Genomic DNA, 19905 nt, shown 5'->3' with positions numbered 1-19905 from the left:
GACATCTGCCAGGCCTGCTCTTCCCAAAGAGCTGGGAATGCATCCCATCAGCTGCACCCAGTCCTGCACCCATGGACCATGTTCTCCAGCTGAAAAGAGTGGCAGGTTTAGGCTTTATTTTATTTCATTCCTTCTCTTCACTCATCTCTTGTGTACCTGATGCTTTTAAACTTTAGTTTCCTGAAAATGAGTCAAACTGGGACAGGTTCCTAGGATGGAAAATGTTGGTGGAGGGGTTTTAGAAAGCTACAGAGCACAAGTTCACAACTTGATATTTTGATTATTTTTTTAAGGCTTTAATTTTTAATTTTGTTTTAAGACTCTTATTTTTATGCATGTGCTGATGCTGCTATTTTATCCATAGATAGCTTCTAAACTTGGGGTTAGAAGCTTCATCTCAACAGTTTGACAACCAGTGAGAGATTGCACTTAAAAAGGCAAATACAAAAAGGCAAATAGAGCCATTTATGTGGCTGTTGACTGTACAGACTGTGTGGATAATCAGGAATTTCACTCTTCCATTCAGAGAGTAAAAACCAGTGACATCCATCTGTCAAAATACATGTCATTATTTTCCCTTGAGCCTTACGGGGTCTGAACATGCCCCTGGGAAGCCAGTGGGATTGGAATCTTATTTTATAGTACTTAAAGAAAGGACATGATTAAATTTGGTTCCTACATAATCATCTTAGTGTCTGTTTTTAGGTTAATCCTGAGGACTTGGGATTTTGTTCCCTCATTTTTTGTGCAGGGGGACACATGTACAAGGGTTGTTGGTAGTGACTGGTATATCCTGGTGTTCCTGTTCTGTTTGCTGCAAACTAATTTGATGGTTCCCAACATTTTATAGCTGGGCTTTGCTGCTGGTGCCTTTTGTCTGTCCCCAACCTGTGACCTCCCCTCACTCATCCTCAGCCACCTCAGTGGGATGCCCAGCAGTCACCAGCCTGGGCTCTTCCTTGCATCTCACCTATAAATATTGGGAAAATGGGAAATAACATTGCAGCTTCTCTATTTAATGGAGACCTTTAATGTTGAAAGCTGGAAATGGTGTTGGATCCTGTAAAGGTTACTGCTGTGGACCTGAGCTCTGCACTGCTGCTTCCAGGTGCTAAATCCTGCCTGTTTGTGTCTGCACCAGCTGTGAGCTCAGCATCTTCTGAGGAACCTGGTCCTGCACCAGGAGGATGCCCTGATCCTCCCCCAGACTGGGACATGGGACCTTCTGCTTGGATCCTGCTGCCTTGTAATGAGGATTTAAATACCCAGAGGTAGGGAGTGAAAAGTCTGAGAGCACAGAGGATTCTGAAAAGTAAAATCATTGTCTTCAGCTGGATGAGTAAATATTTGTCTGCTCCTCTCTGGAGGAGATGGGGTTCAGTGTGGGCTCTGCAGAGCAGTGAACAGAGCAGGTGTGGCACACTTGTGCTTTGGTGTGTGCTCTGTGTTTTTGCCCTCCAAATCCTCATCTCTGCTCTTCCAGGAGCACTGGGATGCTCTGGCCTGTGTTAGCTGGGCTCAGAGTCACTAGGAGGGCTCTTCTTTCTCCCAACACCATTGAATCTGGTCAAGTTTTCTTCCAGGTTGAGGATGATTTTCTTGAAAGAAATTTCTCCTTTGAGGGAACAGCACATCTCTTTGATCTCCATGAGGTGGATTTCTTTGTCTTGCTCAATTAATGTCCTACGCCTTTGGTTTTGGGAGGTAGTGCTGAGCAAAAATCCTGGTCATGTCTCTTCTGTCCTGCACTGAGGAATGCACAGTCCATGTCTTTAACCCTTTGGGCTGGAATGTGCTGCTGTGAAAATCACACTTGCAAACAGATGAGGTTTTCAGCATCAGAGCTGCTGGTGGGAAAGCTGACTTTGTGAAGGGCTACAACCAGAGGGAGCCTGACAAGGGACAGTGTGGCTGCTCCATGCAAAACAAACAGTGGCTCAATAAAACAACTTCCAGGGTTTGATTTCATTCCTTATTTATTGCCAGACTTGCAAGGAGGAGCTGCTGGGAGAAATTTTATGTTCCTTCAGCACAACTCTGTCCTGAAGCCCTCGTCAGCACTGCCATGGGGGAATTTCTCCATTTGTGGTGTGTGGCTGAGAGCTTGTTTGTTCTCCCCAGCTCAGTGCTTTCCCTCCCATCTTGCCCAAAAACCCCATGAGCTTTGTCCCACCAGCCCAGGGGCTTTGTCCCAGCCCCTGAGAGAGGCCCAGGCTTCCCCAGGGACAGGGATTTCAGTAAATTTCCCAAAGCAGGAGGGCTGTGTTGGGGGATGCCACTGAGAGCCCGAGCCCCTCTGGTGTGCAGCAGGGAGATTGGAAAGCAGAGAGTGGAGGGTTTGTATGGAAATAGAACCTGGATGAGGTGCCAAACTTGTCTGCTTTAGCAGTGCACATTTGTAGTGGAGTTTGCTGAGCAAAGCAGTGCAAGGCATTCCTTTCTGGCTCAGATCCTCCTATACAAGTCCATGCTCAGCTCAAGTCCCTCCCAGGCTGAATTAACCTGGATTATGCCATGACCCTGTTGCTCTGAATGCAGCCTTCCATGGGATGAGGGAAGGAAAGCAGCTCATCAGTCACTGCCTTGCTCCTTCGCTTCCTGAAGAAAAGCCATGTATGCTCAGAGCTGCTGCTGGCAGAGCCCAGACTTTCTGTCAGTATCCACAAGCCATCAATCAAAGTGCTCCCCAAAAATGGTGTAAATTCAAGAAAACATGAATTGCAACACTTGAGGGTACAATGCAGATCCTCTGTGCTGTATTTTTGCTGCTCTTTTTGATTTCTAGGGCTGTTCTGTTGGTATTTCAGTCTCTTGTTGCACTTGAAGTTGAACTTCTGCCCCTGTATGTGCTCTGCTATGATTCCAGCATGATGTAAATGCACTCAGTACTGTGACAGCACATGGCTGTTGCACTGTAAATATGTACTATGAAGAGAGAGGCTATTTTTTGCATGCTTTTGTACTGTAGAACTGATGAGAAAATTACAATAAATTCCACAGAGATGACCCTGGGTGTAAGTGCAGTTCCTAAGGCAGCCGTGGCTGCTGGCTCTTGGGTGTTCTCTACTGCTCAAACCTTCTCTGTATGTGTAGCTGCAAAGAGGAGCTTGAAGGGATTCCTTTCTTTGGCCTTCTCATAGAGAATAAAATTGGCAGAAACTCCATGTATCAACACATCAAATGCTTTGACTGAGATTTGGCGCTTTGGGTAAAAATGCAAAGGAAGCAGACCCAGCCATCCGCCAGGGGGACAGGAGGACAGACAGACCCCAAGTGGCCCTGTCAGTTTGAAAGTGCAGCTGTCGATTGTTTCACTGTTGAATTTCTTGCCTTCCTAAAGCCCCTCCTACCTGTACTAGAGCCTGTGCTTGAACACACAAAACTACAACCTGGAGGAAAGGCATCAAAAGCTTGACAAAGGTTGAAGAGAAGGCTCTGATTATCCCTTTTCCCAAGAGGTTCCCTTAGCTGAACTTGCTAACAAGGACCAGGCTTGACAGCCCGCAGTGGCTTTCGGGTTGTTTTATTTCTTGGCCCTCAGTCCTGCGTGGGACACGGGAACTGGGTGCTGCAGAGGCTGTGGCAAGGCATCAGAAATGCCTGCCCAACACCCAAGGGTGGTAGAAGATCTGCTCCAGCACTGGCCGATCCATGGGGTGCTTGGACAAACACCAGCTGATCAGATGTTGGCACTCTGGGGAGAGAAGGCAGAAAGCGGCGCTCACTTGCAGAAGGCTCCAGCCCAGCTGCTCCCGGTGCCTGCAGAAGCCGGGCCACGCAGCGTGTGCTCGGAGCTGCCCTTGGCCAGAGAGCGACACGGCAGGACAAGGGCCCCCTCCTTCAGCCAAGCGGGCCACACCGAGCCCGGCACGGGCCACCTGCTGCAGCCGGCCCTTGAGGGCACGTGGACTGGCCGGGCCGCGCGGTGCCACCGGCCAAAGCCTGCCTTCTTCAGGCCGCGTACCAACCTGGAGAAATCTCCTGCGGGAAGATGGGCTGCCCCAACACGATGTCACGCTCGTTTTTGAATGGCAGGAACCCGCACACCATTTCGAAGAGCAACACGCCCAGGGACCAGATGGTCGCCCCATCGCCGTGGTAGCAGCGCAGGCCGATCCACTCGGGCGGGCAGTACGAGCGTGTTCCTAGGGGAGACGGGCGGTGCTGCTCAGGCCCAGGCTGCTGCCTTCCAGAGCCTGGCGCCAGCCTCCTGCCAGAGGCAGGGGCTGCAGCCGTGGCCACAACTTCCCCCCAAGGCCTCCCTCCCTCCCCCTGACAACGGGCCAAAGCCAAGGAACCGTTCTGCAAGGCTGAGAACGCCAGCGGAGCAGCCCAAGGCCTTGCGGGCCTGCCAAGCCCAGGAGCCGGGGCCCGGCTTTTGCAGCCCCTTTCTGTCGGCAGCGCCGGCAGCCGGCTCCTGGGGCACAGCACCTGCCCCGTGCCCCAGGGCAGCCGGCAGCCGGCTGAATGCCGCACCCCGCGGCCCAGGAGGGAACGGGGCCGTGCAGTGCCTGGCACTGGGAGCAGGGCCCGCGCTCTGGGCTCACCGGCAAACTGTGTGAAGGCCCGCTCCTGGAGAAAGGTGCCGCAACCGAAATCGATGAGCTTCAGCTCGCCAGTCTCCGGGTTCACGAGGAGGTTCTCTGGCTTGATATCCCGGTGCAGGACGCCGCAGGCGGTGCAGTGCCATACGGCCTCCAGCACCTGCCAGAAAAGCCAGCGCGCCGCCTCCTCGCTCAGGAACTCTTGCTCCACCAGGACGCGCAAGAGATCCCGAGATTGCTCCGGACGCTCCAGCACCAGAACGAAGCTGTCGGGCAGCTCGAACCAGTCCAGGAGCTGGATGATTCTCTGGCAGCCGAAGCCCACCTTCTTCATGAGCACGATCTCCGTCGGAACACAGGTGCCGTCGGGCTGTGAGGACGAGACAATGCCTCCATCACACGGCCTGATGCTGCCCTGCGGCTGCAATTCCCCTGCCCGGGATGCCCCAGTCCCGCCTTGGGCATCCTCCCCGCTGCTTGGGACTCCTCCCGCCCGGAGGGTGACTGGGAGGTGCCCCTGCCTGGACCCACCACCGCTGTTTGGCATCCCCGGGTCCGCGATGCTCGGCCTCGCTCGCTGAGCCCACGCCCGCTGCCCCCGGCCATGTCCCGCCTTCGGCCCCGGCCTTATCCCTCCTTGCCAGGGCCCGCTCTGTCCCGCTGGCCCCGCTCACTCACCAGCTCGTTCCACTGCAGGACCGTGTCCCGGGCCACTCGCTTGATGGCCACCTGCAAGCCGTGGAGAGAGGGGGGCTGAGCTCAAGCCTTGCCCCGCGCCGCCCCCGGCCCTCCTGCCGCGCCCGGCCGTCCCGGCCACTTACCGGGCTCCCGTCGGAGAGTCGGGTTCCCGAGAAAACGGTGCCGAAGCCACCGCTCCCCAGCTGCGGGCCCAGCTGGTACAGCTCCCACAGCTCTTTCTTGTGCCCTGCGGCCAAGACCGAGCCGTCAGCCTCGCGCCCAGGAACCAACCCCCCGAGTGCCCGCCAGTGCAGCGGCCCCAGCCAGCACCGGCCCCCTTGCTCTCACCTGCTTCCTCCTGCGCGCCGGGCAGCGGCCACAGCCTTTCCGCCGTCGGGCTGCCGAGCGGCACAGCTGGGCCAGGACAGGGCGCACAGGCGGCTGCAGGAGCCTGAGTGGAGCGGGGCAGGGCGGCACCGTCGCTGTCCCCGCCGTCCTGGGCTGGACTCTGCCCGTGTGGACGGCCGGGGCTACAGCCCGAGGCTTCACGCAGGGGGGTCCCAGGAGCAGCTGCAAAGCAGAGAGGGCTTGTTTGAAGCCGTGGCATCAGGGGCTTCTGAAAACAGCCAGCGACTAGGCTGCTCTCAGAAGCCCTGGCCTGGCCTGGCCTGGGAATGGCCCTCAAGAGACCCATAGGAGCCTCAGACAGCTCCTTAGATCTCACCTGCTTGTTCAGAAGCCTTGCTGGTTGTTGGTGGCTGTATGGGAGCAGCTTCCTGGAGATGGAGGAAACTCCCTGGTCTCTGGGGAATTTCCTCCTCAACCAGGCCCGGGCTGGTGCTATCTGGCACGTCCAGCACCGTGACCTGGGAGCTGTGGTCCAGCAGCTGCTGGCTCCAGGACACTTGCTGCTCCTCCAGCTGCTCCTGGTATGGCTCCCCTGGATCGGGCTGGGCTCCCACTTGGACCTGTGGGCTTTCCCTGGCCATGTCAGTGGTCAGAGATGCTCCCGTGTCGTCAAGGTCCAAGGGTCCATGGGAGCTGGGAGACCTGTCCCTGAGCTCTGCAACTTCTGCAGGCTGACAGGTCAGGCTGAGCCTCTCTGAGAGATGGAGGCTGTCAGGGGTAGCAGAGGCTCCTGGCACGATGGACATCCTCTGACAGCCTGAACCTCTTGCATGGATGGCCGGTCTTCTCTGGTGAGCCATCCTTGCAAGGGTTGAGGCTCTCCCACCGATGGTCCAACTTGGTGGGAGCAGCCTCCTGATGGGATGGCAGCTTCTGGAGAAGCTGGGCGAGCCACAGCAGGGCAGGTGGCTTCGCTTCATCAGCTTCTCCAGTTGATTCCATAGTGCCTGCCACATCCCAGAGTAGAGCGGCACAGGTGTCCCACTGTGTGCCCAGATCTGGGTCATAACTTCCTGCAGCTCTTGGGCCACTGCCATGCAGGGACCGCAGCTGCAGGAGCTCTCCAGCGGGCTTGCGGGAGCACCTGGCCGCCTGCGAGTGGTTGCCCGAGGCCTGGGGAACCTGGGAGCCGCAGGGGCTGCCCGCTTCCTCCATCGGCCTCTGGGCCTAAACCTACGTCGCTTCTTTGCCTGCTGCCTCCACGGCTGCCAGTGGCCAACGGCCCAGCAGACAGCCACAATGGCCAGCAGCAGGACAAGTGCAGCCATTAGGACGCCACCGTCACCCATCGCTACGGCACGTCCACTCGCAACTGCACTGGCAGCTGGGGGCGCCGGCCTGGTTTATATAGGGTTGGCGCGGTGATGTCACAGTGCTGTGGCCAGGACAACCGTGTGACATCACGGCCATGGGTCACCCCAGCGCTCACCAGTTCCATGGGAGTGAGGAAGATGCTCCCTGTGGGCACTCGAGCACCCTTTGCAGCAGAGAGGAAGGAAGATTCATGTCAAAACGGGACACAGGGATGAGGAGGGGAACAGTGATAGTGTCGCCTCCTTGCTGGCAGAGCATGGGACATGGATTGTCCATTAGGGCATTGCAAAGTCCTTGAACAGGACAAGCCCTGCTGAGCAACATGCAAACCATTGGTGTTCTATCCACTACATTCCCATGCTGAATCAGAAGTTGAATTCAAATCCAGTTCTGTGCCTATTACTGGGAATAAAATGGATGCTATCCCATTGAAAACCAGTACCTTTAATACTTTAGGGTTCTTTGACTTCAGGGAATTGAGGCGCAAATAAAAGGAAATGGTATGACAGAGTTTGTGTCCGCCTAAAATTAACACTTTAATGAGAAATAAAATAGGGACGATGCCCATAAACTGTGCACAGTATAGGGACAAACTCCAAAGAGCAGGACTACGGGCAGACACAAAAATATATAGGGTAGGCCTGAGGGCAGAGCCTGAGGGTATGGGTCCAACCACAAACTGGGGTTAGAAATATTGCATATAAATAAATATAATAAATGTTGCAAAATTCTGCAACAAATAACAACCAATCAGGGGAGAGAACTGGGAACATTCTAGAAACATAACCTTATAAGGGGTGAGCTGATTAACCTCTTAACTGCCATAAGCCCTTTCTCTTTGCCATAACTTAAACAAATGCTTCCAAAGGTTTGAACTTAATGCCTTTTTTTTTCTGGGTGAAATTTGGCTGGCTTGGATCCCCAGCAAGACTCATTCCCATATCACATTAGTCAGTTCTTCTTCACTCCCTGTCCCTGTTCTTTTCACACCGGCACTTCTGCTCCAGAAGGATTCTCTGAGGGACACGATTAAAACACCTCTTAAAATCCTGAAATAGAACCTGCATTGCCCTCCTATCACCCATGAGCCAGGTGAATTAATATTGTGAAAGGGGATAAGGAAGCTACCACCGTTTTAGGTCTGAGAAGGCCTATGCTGAAGTAAACCCACAGGTGTGGGTAGTCCCAAGGAAATGTGGAAAATGAGATATGGAACCTTCCAAATCACTTTGAAGCCACCAGGACAAGTGGTGCCTAAAAAGCAATACCCTCTTTCAAGGGAGGGAAGGAAGGGATTACAGCCAGTTAGAGAGCCACTGTTAAAGGCAGGTCTTTTGGAGCCACAGATGTCTCCCTATAGCACTGCTCTCCTGCCAGGTAAGAACCTGACAGAATTTTGAAGTGTTAAAAAGCAGATGAACTGAGGAACCTGCCCTAGCCCTTCCAAACAGGGAAAAAGAATTTGAATTTTATGTGGATGTTGAACAGAAGCAGGCCAAAGGAGTTCTAGTGCAAGAACACTACAGGGCAGTTCTTGAAGACCGATGGCCCCTTTTTATAAAATGTTAGACCACATGGCAAGAGGTGGCCCCATTGTTTGCAAACTTGTGCAGCCACAGCTTTAATGGTGAGGAGAGTAGGAGGCTATCTAATCCTTAAAGCCTCACAGCAAGTTAAGACTGGCAACCAAAAGTCTCTCATGGAATGGGAGGATCCAGATTTAAGAAGTGAGAAAGAGTTTAACCCCACTATCTGTTTAACTGGTCCCGAGGGTAGAGACCTGAAGGAAATTCATGACTGGATTCAGGTAATAGATCTCCAGATGCCAAGGAGATATTAAATTATCCTCCTTGGAACTAAAGTTTGGAATTTTTCTTTCTCTGGAGCAGTAAATTAGGATGTTGATGGAGGTTCCTGGTTCTGTTCCCAACAGGGCAGCCATTTGGCACAGCTCATGAACACGGCATCGCAGTCCATGTGGCTGTAGGACAGGTCCTTGTGTTCCGCTTCTTTCCTCTCCCACTCCCCACTGCCACCAGCTCCCCCGGGCAATGAGGGGGTTCCCGGCTGAGCGAGGGCAGCGCAAACGTGCAGCAGCTCAAGGATCCGCTCCCTGCCCACTTGCCGGGATAGGGCTGCCCTGGGCCTTGCCATGGACAGAGGCTCCCCCTTCTCTGCTCGCTCTGACCCTCCTGCCCCAGCCTCGCTCGGTTCCATTCAGGTTCCTCCTGTGAGGGACACTCTCCACACAGATCATGGCTCTGATTCCTTGGATCCTCAGCACTGCTTTTCCTGGATTTAGCCAGGGCTTCCCCTGGGTTTGGGGCTGGGGTATGCAGGGTGGAGTGTGTTGGGCTTTGCCCAGCCACCGTTAGGAGTGTGTGTCTCCCTTTTCCCCAACAATATCCCTCTGTCTTCTCCTTCCCGACCTTTCCCCTCAGCAGGGCTGAGCCTTTTCCCGCCCTTTTCCCCTCAGCGCTGGCCCCGCTCCCCCGCTCAGGCCTCGCCCCCTCGGCTCGGAGCGGCTCCCCGCCATCCCCTCTCTAATGAACGCCGTTCTTTCTTCCCTCATTAAAACCTCGCTAATTAACCCCCTGGCTGGCAGAAGTAGGGGTTTGGAGGAGCTCTGTGGGACAGCCTGGCTGCGTGGGGCAGCGCAGAGCAGAGATGCTCGCTCTAGGCCCTCCCCTTTCAGGGCAGGGATCGAGGGAACCGTGAGCTCCCCCAGAAAAATGTTCCATCCCAGCCCACAGCTACACGAAAGGGAGAGGAGGAAAGCAGGGTGCCAGAGACACAGCACCCTCAAGAGTTCCCCAGCTGTGTGTTCTGCCCCCACCCCACCTCTTCCAGCTCCATGCCATGTTTACAGGAGCTCAGAAAGAGCAGGAAAACAGAAACCAGCTCCACAGTGAATTCCTGGAAGAAAAATCCAACCGATGGCCAAGAGGCTCCTGTGGCTCCTTCCTGAAAATCGGGGCTGTTGGGAACATGGCACAGGGTGTCCCAGGACTTAGAGCTGGACACTGAACCCTCCTGGATCTCCTTGGCACCCGTCCCAGGCAGGGATGGTCCTGATATCCTCCTGGATCTGCCCCAGGAAGGTCCCCGCTCCCTGATGTGGGATGAGATGGGTAAAGGACAAGGAATGAAGGTCAGGAGAAGAATACAGAGATGCTTCTTGCCACTCTAGCAAGAAATTTGGTGCACTGAAAGCTCAGCTGGAGATGAAGGTGGCCAAAAATGAGAGGCACAATAAAAATTGACTTGTTAAATACATTAATAAAAAAAAAAAAAATAGAAATTACAGCATCCCCATCCAGGATGGAGATGGTCACCTGACAAACAGGGACAGAGACACTGTACAGGTTTTCTAATGCATTCTTCACATCTCTCTTTCCATCTCATCCCTCCCTTCCCAGTGGAAAACACGTACCAAGAGACACTGCAAAGTCCTTGAAGAGGGCAAGCCCTGTTCAGCAGAAACCAAACCACCCCTGACCAAAGCACAGCATCCCCATCTTGAATCCAAACCTAGCATGTGCCAGCTATTGGGAAGAGAGTTGCAGTCAAAACCAGAGCAGTGGGACAACCATGAGCGCTCTTTGGAACATACAGATTTATTTAGAACAGAGGCCCTGCAAAAGTTGGTGAGCTGCTAAGAAAAAACTCTTGCAGTCCTCGCCAGCCGTTTCAGGAGAGCTCCCCAGAGACAGAGGAACTTCACCTCCCTTTGTCTCTGGGGGATCTTCCCTGGCACAGAGTAGAGGTTGTTGGAAGTTGGTGCCGCTGCAGCGTCCTAGGAGCCGGGGACTTTACGCTGGTGACACCAGCACTCTTCCTGATGTGCTGCCACTTGCTCCAGGGAAGGACTGACTGCAAGGGGCTGAGCTCCGGTTCTTATTTCCAGGCTTTTCCCGGCCATGTTAATCTTCAGGGATGAGCCAGTTCTGTGATCCCTGAATTGGGTGGGGCCGTGATGGCACAAAGGAACTGAGCACTGGCGTGATCCATGGCCGTGATGTCACACGGTTGTCCTGGCCACAGCACTGTGACATCACCGCGCCAACCCTATATAAACCGGGCCGGCACCCACAGCTGCCAGTGCAGTTGCGAGTGGACGTGCCGTAGCGATGGGTGACGGTGGCGTCCTAATGGCTGCACTTGTCCTGCTGCTGGCCATTGTGGCTGTCTGCTGGGCCGTTGGCCACTGGCAGCCGTGGAGGCAGCAGGCAAAGAAGCGACGTAGGTTTAGGCCCAGAGGCCGATGGAGGAAGCGGGCAGCCCCTGCGGCTCCCAGGTTCCCCAGGCCTCGGGCAACCACTCGCAGGCGGCCAGGTGCTCCCGCAAGCCCGCTGGAGAGCTCCTGCAGCTGCGGCCCCTGCATGGCAGTGGCCCAAGAGCTGCAGGAAGTTATGACCCAGATCTGGGCACAGAATGGGACACCTGTGCCGCTCTACTCTGGGATGTGGCAGGCGCTATGGAATCAACTGGAGAAGCTGATGAAGCGAAGCCACCTGCCCTGCTGTGGCTCGCCCAGCTTCTCCAGAAGCCGCCATCCCATCAGGAGGCTGCTCCCACCAAGTTGGACCATCGGTGGGAGAGCCTCAACCCTTGCAAGGATGGCTCACCAGAGAAGACCGGCCATCCATGCAAGAGGTTCAGGCTGTCAGAGGATGTCCACCGTGCCAGGAGCCTCTGCTACCCCTGACAGCCTCCATCTCTCAGAGAGGCTCAGCCTGACCTGTCAGCCTGCAGAAGTTGCAGAGCTCAGGGACAGGTCTCCCAGCTCCCATGGACCCTTGGACCTTGACGACACGGGCGCATCTCTGACCACTGACATGGCCAGGGAAAGCCCACAGGTCCAAGTGGGAGCCCAGCCCGATCCAGGGGAGCCATACCAGGAGCAGCTGGAGGAGCAGCAAGTGTCCTGGAGCCAGCAGCTGCTGGACCACAGCTCCCAGCTCACGGTGCTGGACGTGCCAGATAGCACCAGCCCGGGCCTGGTTGAGGAGGAAATTCCCGAGGGACCAGGGAGTTTCCTCCATCTCCAGGAAGCTGCTCCCATACAGCCACCAACAACCAGCAAGGCTTCTGGAGAAGCAGGTGAGAACTAAGGAGCTGTCTGAGGCTCCTATGGGTCTCTTGAGGGCCATTCCCAGGCCAGGCCAGGCCAGGGCTTCTGAGAGCAGCCTAGTCGCTGGCTGTTTTCAGAAGCCCCTGATGCCACGGCTTCAAACAAGCCCTCTCTGCTTTGCAGCTGCTCCTGGGACCCCCCTGCGTGAAGCCTCGGGCTGTAGCCCCGGCCGTCCACACGGGCAGAGTCCAGCCCAGGACGGCGGGGACAGCGACGGTGCCGCCCTGCCCCGCTCCACTCAGGCTCCTGCAGCCGCCTGTGCGCCCTGTCCTGGCCCAGCTGTGCCGCTCGGCAGCCCGACGGCGGAAAGGCTGTGGCCGCTGCCCGGCGCGCAGGAGGAAGCAGGTGAGAGCAAGGGGGCCGGTGCTGGCTGGGGCCGCTGCACTGGCGGGCACTCGGGGGGTTGGTTCCTGGGCGCGAGGCTGACGGCTCGGTCTTGGCCGCAGGGCACAAGAAAGAGCTGTGGGAGCTGTACCAGCTGGGCCCGCAGCTGGGGAGCGGTGGCTTCGGCACCGTTTTCTCGGGAACCCGACTCTCCGACGGGAGCCCGGTAAGTGGCCGGGACGGCCGGGCGCGGCAGGAGGGCCGGGGGCGGCGCGGGGCAAGGCTTGAGCTCAGCCCCCCTCTCTCCACGGCTTGCAGGTGGCCATCAAGCGCGTGGCCCGGGACACGGTCCTGCAGTGGAACGAGCTGGTGAGTGAGCGGGGCCAGCGGGACAGAGCGGGCCGTGGCAAGCAGGGATAAGGCCGGGGCCGAAGGCGGGACATGGCCGGGGGCAGCGGGCGTGGGCTCAGCGAGCGAGGCCGAGAATCGCGGACCCGGGGATGCCAAACAGCGGTGGTGGGTCCAGGCAGGGGCACCTCCCAGACACCCCCCGGGCGGGAGGAGTCCCAAGCAGCGGGGAGGATGCCCAAGGCGGGACTGGGGCATCCCGGGCAGGGGAATTGCAGCCGCAGGGCTGCATCAGGCCCTGTGATAGAGGCATTGTCTCGTCCTCACAGCCCGACGGCACCTGTGTTCCGACGGAGATCGTGCTCATGAAGAAGGTGGGCTTCGGCTGCCAGAGAATCATCCAGCTCCTGGACTGGTTCGAGCTGCCCGACAGCTTCGTTCTGGTGCTGGAGCGTCCGGAGCAATCTCGGGATCTCTTGCGCGTCCTGGTGGAGCAAGAGTTCCTGAGCGAGGAGGCGGCGCGCTGGCTTTTCTGGCAGGTGCTGGAGGCCGTATGGCACTGCACCGCCTGCGGCGTCCTGCACCGGGATATCAAGCCAGAGAACCTCCTCGTGAACCCGGAGACTGGCGAGCTGAAGCTCATCGATTTCGGTTGCGGCACCTTTCTCCAGGAGCGGGCCTTCACACAGTTTGCCGGTGAGCCCAGAGCGCGGGCCCTGCTCCCAGTGCCAGGCACTGCACGGCCCCGTTCCCTCCTGGGCCGCGGGGTGCGGCATTCAGCCGGCTGCCGGCTGCCCTGGGGCACGGGGCAGGTGCTGTGCCCCAGGAGCCGGCTGCCGGCGCTGCCGACAGAAAGGGGCTGCAAAAGCCGGGCCCCGGCTCCTGGGCTTGGCAGGCCCGCAAGGCCTTGGGCTGCTCCGCTGGCGTTCTCAGCCTTGCAGAACGGTTCCTTGGCTTTGGCCCGTTGTCAAGGGGAGGGAGGGAGGCCTTGGGGGGAAGTTGTGGCCACGGCTGCAGCCCCTGCCTCTGGCAGGAGGCTGGCGCCAGGCTCTGGAAGGCAGCAGCCTGGGCCTGAGCAGCGCCGCCCGTCTCCCCTAGGAACACGCTCGTACTGCCCGCCCGAGTGGATCGGCCTGCGCTGCTACCACGGCGATGGGGCGACCATCTGGTCCCTGGGCGTGCTGCTCTTCGAAATGGTGTGCGGGTTCCTGCCATTCAAAAACGAGCGTGACATCGTGTTGGGGCAGCCCATCTTCCCGCAGGAGATCTCTCCAGGTTGGTACGCGGCCTGAAGAAGGCAGGCTTTGGCCGGTGGCACCGCGCGGCCCGGCCAGTCCACGTGCCCTCAAGCAGGTGCCCACGTGCCCACGTGCTGCAGCAGGTGGCCCGTGCCGGGCTCGGTGTGGCCCGCTTGGCTGAAGGAGGGGGCCCTTGTCCTGCCGTGTCGCTCTCTGGCCAAGGGCAGCTCCGAGCACACGCTGCGTGGCCCGGCTTCTGCAGGCGCCGGGAGCAGCTGGGCAGGAGCCTTCTGCAAGTGAGCGCCGCTTTCTGCCTTCTCTCCGCAGAGTGCCAACATCTGATCTGCTGGTGTTTGTCCAAGCACCCCATGGATCGGCCAGTGCTGGAGCAGATCTTCTACCACCCTTGGGTGTTGGGCAGGCATTTCTGATGCCTTGCCACAGCCTCTGCAGCACCCAGTTCCCGTGTCCCACGCAGGACTGAGGGCCAAGAAATAAAACAACCCGAAAGCCACTGCGGGCTGTCAAGTCTGGTCCTTGTTAGCAAGTTCAGCTAAGGGAACCTCTTGGGAAAAGGGATAATCAGAGCCTTCCCTTCAGTCTCTCTGCATTCTGGGACTGTGTGTTCTGCTCAAACACACAACGGGCCCCAACAGCTGCTAATGCCAAAACTACCTGGGAATTGATGGATAAAGAAATTCCTGGCAACCACCACCACAGAAGGAAGGAAAATGGGTCCATACAAGGGACTGGCAGAGGTTATGGTTGGAAAGGAGGACATCAAGGGTTCCTTACTTCACAAGCACTCTTCTTGGATTAAGGCTGTTTTCCACTCCAGATGGATTCATACCTCAGCATTTTTTCAGGGAATAAATAAAGTACTGAGAGGACATAATTGCTGGTTCATTGGGATTGCAGTGTCCTGGTGAGGTAACATCACTGCCATCAAAGCACATCCAGCCCGACTTGGTCAGTGACAAGTCCCAGGCCAATAAATGCCCCTGGAGCTCATTTAGGATCTTGCTGGGGACTTGGTTTGGGAATGGATTCAGACAGGTAAGTGGCTTGAAAGCTGCTCCCCCTAATTTTCTTGTAAGTGAGATATGTATCAAAATGGATTTCTAGAGCAGTAAATTATAATTAAGTGCTTATTATAATATTCATTAAGAGCGGCTGTCTGCTGTACTGTTACACCAAATACTAATTATTAGAAATTAAGGTGACAGGAGGGAATAATATTCTGAATTGTGTAAGTGGGAGTAATAAGAGCCTAGGAGGGATAAGCAGACAAAGCAGCAGGAGAATTTCCTTTCTACAGGGAAATCAGTGGTAATGGAATCCCCAGTGGCACAGGACTGGGAGGCATGGCTGCCCAGGAAGGGGGTGTGGGCAGGGGACAAAATTAATGAGAGCTAAAAAGACACCAAGCAGAGGGGTCGTAGCTGTGGGACCATTGGGCTCCAAGTGTTCAGTTTTGGGGTATCATCACCTGGCAGGATCCATCCAGTGGATTGACCTCCAAAAGCTCCATCTTGCCTCAATGTTATTTTTCTAGTTTGTTTGCTAGGTTTATTTGTTTTTTTTTAATTCCTCTTCAAACTGAAGTTAAATTCCTACAATGATTTTGTTGCAACTAGTCTAGTAAAAGGGATCTCTGGCCATGGCAGGGAATAGACAATCTTTGAGGTCCCTTCCAACTCAAACCCAACTGCAGCAGGGGTGAGATGGATGCAGGGCAGGATGAACAGCCAGGGAAGCAGCCAAAGCCATGCAGAGCTGTGTGAGGAACAGTTTTTCCAGTCCCCAGCAAAGGAGAATCATAAACTTCACCCTCTATTGTTGTCTGTGCTGCTCCACACTAAGCACAGCTGTCTCCAAGGCCTCCCTTCAGCAGAACCTTTATAATCACAGTCTCTCTCTCCTGTGGTTAAGTTAGGGGGAAAAGAATCATCTCCTATGTGAAAGTGATTCTGCTTTTGCCAGACATTTCCAGGTTTTCCATTTTCTCCTCCTTGAGTAGGAAGAAGTCATTTACCATGTGTTTTTCTAAAGCAATTTCCAGGGACTTCCAGCAAACATGGCCAGGAGCCATCAGCAGCCAAGCCCTGACTGGGTTTCTTTGCTTGAGTAAATCAATGTTTTGCCACTAATGGCAGATGAATGCCCATTTTCCGTGCCCCATTTATTTTATTGCCAGGGCTGGGGTGCAGGGGAGGCAGCACTGGGGCAACTCTCTGGAAATCCCAGAGAGGACTTGGAATATTCACTCCCATCCCATTTTATGGTGTGTGATGTGCAAACACATTAGGGAAGAGCTGCTGCACTCACCAGCTGGAATAACTCACAGTGCCTGGCTCTCTCTCTGTCCATCTCTATTATTTTTATTTGGAGTTTCCACAGGGTTGTTTTAAGGATGGGGGATGCTCTTGCTCAGTTTGTGCCAGCAAAAATCCCTGTGGAAGATTTTTTTTTTGCCACAGCAGGGTTTTTTTTTCATTATTAGAATGAAAAAGTATCTTTTTCCCTGTCCTGTTTGGACTGTTGTGGGATGTGGACACCAGCTTGAGGTGAAGCAATTAAAGCTTGTAGCTGCCACCAGCATTTCCTGCCTGTAATTAATGCTTTTAATGAGAAGGCATATGGTAACCCCCTCCTCCCCCCTGGCATTTTGCCAGGTGTGGGTTTATTAACAGCTGCTAATTACACCATTATTCAGTGTCTAAGTCAGGGAGGACTGCACTGTGTGTTCTGACTGCCTGTGAATGCTGCCAAAAAATTTTTCACTTAAATTTTCTGTTTTTTCTTTATACAGGGAACTGAACCCCCTGGGGGTTTGCAGGGAAAACCAGCATCCCTGGGATACAGAGCCAGCTCCTTTCCCACTTTACCTGACCCCTCTGCTGCAAATCCAGCTGCACATCCTCCTCCTCACAGCCAGAACATGCTTTTGTTCCCAGGGGGAGTTTTTCTGGAAGCCTGATAGTCCCAGGAACTGTAGAGGGGCTTGAATCAATTCTCTATCTGATGGAGTATCCAGGTGCCAGGACATCCTCAGCCCCATGGATCCTCAGGGCTCCTGCATGTCCCAGAGCAGGGGGGCACTATCCTGGTAGGAAAACCAGTGGCTTTGTTCCCCTCAGACCTCAGCTCTGCTGCTGGGGTGTTCGTTGCACCAAGGGCTTGACATTAAGGCTCTTTCTCTATTTCCAACATCTTGGAAATGTTTTACCAACAGCTGGTTAGTTTTAAGACTGGGTATTATGGAGTACCTCACTCCCAGCCTGGGCCTCGGAGTATTCCAGTTCCATGCAAGTATTGGGAGAAAATGAGCATTAAAATTATCCATGTGGAAGTTCTCCCCCTCTTTTCCAAGCCAGTCCCAGTTCCCGCTCCTGCCATGGACACTCTGGATCTGCCTCTGAGAGCGATGGGAACCTGGGAGAGCAGGATGGATGGAGAGGCCACTGGGGATGGAGTCAGGGTATGTTAAGCTGCTCATGAGGGTCTGAATCTCCAGAGGACCCACAAACACATGGACATGATTTGGAGTTGGGAATATTGGATCCAGCCACTGTGGATGTGGCACTTGGGGATATGGTGAGTGCTGGCCATGGCAGTGCTGGAGGAACTGCTGGACTTGATGCTCAGAGGACTTTTCCAGCCCAAAGAATTCCATGATTCTGTGAGCTGCCACAGCTCCCTGCCCGAGGGCACTGCTCCTGCACTGCCCTCTGGAGCATCAGGATATAATTATTGTAAAAGATTTAATTATAGTGACTACAGCTGGGTAGGGTCCAGCTTTCTGCCAATCTGTGTGTGGTCATTCCGGGCACGGAACACTCAGGAAAAGCATCTCCTATTTACTGAGGATAAAACAACTGATTCACCTGAGGAAACACGATAATTTGTGGTGTCCAGGAAAGTTGCACCGAGTTGGAAAAACAGACCAACCTCCTGTGGAGCCGAGCCCTGGGCCGGGCTGCTGGTGCCCTCTGCTGCCAAGTGACACTTTTCACATCTTACTCTTCTCAATTCGATGAAGAAACAATTCCAAACTGTGTTTTATGTTTTCAATACACTTTTTTATTGCAGTCACCTCTAAATGATTCACAAGGTTAATGACTTTTAAACCTCTATGCTAGTAAAGTAGAACTTAATATTGATATTTAATTATAGGATTAACCAGGAGATTAAAAAACTGCCGTGGAAAGATGCACAGACTCTCAAGGATTTCAAATTAAGTACAGAGAGAATAAGTCTAATTAAGGCACGAGTTTATCAGTATTCATAACATTTTCACAAGAAAATCTGATTAAACATTAATAAAAGGAAATTTGTTATTTAGTAGAAAACAGAGACTGTACAACAACAACAAAAAACAAACAAAAAATATATGTATAAAGCAACTTAAGGTGAAGTAGGACAAAGTGATGGAATTACTAATTTCCTCCAGTGGCTTCTGCTCTGTGGAGCAGCAGCTCTGTGCTGAAACACAAGCACAGGAGGAGTGGTGAGGAACCCTGAGATTCCAGAAACTGGGCTAAAACTTGTTTTGATGCCAACATATCTCATCAGAACCTTGTCAACAGCATCAGTGTCATCCTTCTCCCTGCACTTCCTCCTTGCTGGCTTTCCAAACACAGTGAAAGGCACCACAGCCATGGGCAGGCAGCTCCTGGCAAAGTCCCCATGTCCTCACTAGGTGGCTGGAAACCACCTACACATTCCTACAAATCTTAGCGAAGCTTTGTTTTTATAATCCTGAAAATGGGCAAGTGCTACACCGTGTTCAAAGGTAACATTCAGTGTTTTCAAATGTCCCTTATGCAACCCAAAATTTAGGAAGAACTTAGGAAGTTAACAATCTGAGTTACATTTTACAGGCTTTTCTCCCCTTCCTGCCTTAGGGAGGTGCAAACTGGCACAGCTAACAGCTTTTAGTCCAAATCCTGGCAGGATGAGTGGAGTAAGGGAAAGATAAGCCCCTGTAATTTTAAGCAAGCTCTCTGTATGACATCTGTTGCCTTTTCAGAATTTCCATTACATTAACTGATCGCGCTGCTTCATTTTTTTGCTCTTCTCCTCAACATCTTTCAGCACATCCTGCAATTTCTTCGAGCTCTGCATCAGGAGGGCAAAGCTTTCCTTGAAGTTGCTGGCCCCGTGCTCCCTGCAGATATTCTCCAGCCCATCAAAGCACTGCAAAATCTTCTCCAGCTCGGCCGTGACAGCTTTCTGTTCCTCCAGCTCTGCTCGCAGCACCTGCTCCGCGGCCGCCTCTGCCCTGCACTGCTGCTGCAGCTGCTGCAGCTCGTCCTGCAGCGCCTGGAATTCCTCCTTGCTGTAGGGATACTGCTCCTGCACCCTGTCCTCGGGCAGCAGCACGTTCTTAGGGATGTTCATCACCAACTGCAGAACCACTTCTTCCATTTTAGCGAAGAGTTTATCGAAGTGCTCCTTCATGAAGACCAGGAATTTCTCGGTGCATTTCCGGATCTGGGAAGGGCTGACTTTGCAGCCGGGGATGCTGTCCAGCTTCTTAAGCATCACGCCCTCCACCACCAGCATCACTTCGAAGAGGTAATCCTGGAAGGCGATGTAGAAGCGCAGCATGCACGTCTGGGGCGTGAACCCGAAGAACTGCGTCTCGTAGGCCATGGGATCCACCGACATGGCGGCGGGGAGCCGGGGCGGCCGGGCCGCGAGGGGAAGGCGGGTCTCACAGGGCTCCCCGGCGCTCCCCGAGGCAGCGGGGCCGCTGCTCCCGCTTGCGGGCCGAGTGCGGGGTCCGGGGCCGCTGCCCAAGGACGGTTCCGAGACCGGCGGTGCCGCCACCGCTTTCCCGCCTCGCTCGAGCGCCGCCTCAGGGCAGCCTCGCCCGCAGCCAATCAGAGCCCGCCGGGGCACGCTCGCCATC

General features: G+C 54.6%; 2 protein-coding genes across 2 annotated transcripts; both read right to left on the bottom strand.

Moving 5' to 3' along the window:
• Nucleotides 1–3629: 3629 nt before the first annotated feature.
• On the bottom strand, nt 3630–6919 carry LOC131587176 (serine/threonine-protein kinase pim-1-like; the record flags this gene model as incomplete). Its single annotated transcript, XM_058854749.1, has 7 exons — nt 6808–6919; nt 5571–5792; nt 5366–5469; nt 5223–5273; nt 4548–4914; nt 3969–4145; nt 3630–3694 (listed from the first exon to the last, which is right to left on the bottom strand). Coding segments are annotated over exons 1-7 (1098 nt in total), but the record flags the coding sequence as incomplete, so codon positions are not given.
• An 11178-nt stretch (nt 6920–18097) lies between these two features.
• MIS12 (MIS12 kinetochore complex component) lies at nt 18098–19862 on the bottom strand. The gene has a single exon (XM_058854424.1). The coding sequence runs from the start codon at nt 19659–19661 to the stop codon at nt 19029–19031; it is 633 nt and encodes a 210-aa protein (XP_058710407.1). The 5' UTR covers nt 19662–19862; the 3' UTR covers nt 18098–19028.
• Nucleotides 19863–19905: the final 43 nt, after the last annotated feature.

The sequence above is a fragment of the Poecile atricapillus genome, chromosome 21 (assembly GCF_030490865.1).
Source record: "Poecile atricapillus isolate bPoeAtr1 chromosome 21, bPoeAtr1.hap1, whole genome shotgun sequence".
NCBI classification, from domain to species: domain Eukaryota; kingdom Metazoa; phylum Chordata; class Aves; order Passeriformes; family Paridae; genus Poecile; species Poecile atricapillus.
Note: the sequence above shows the minus strand (reverse complement) of the source record. Positions and strands in the feature narration are given on the sequence as shown.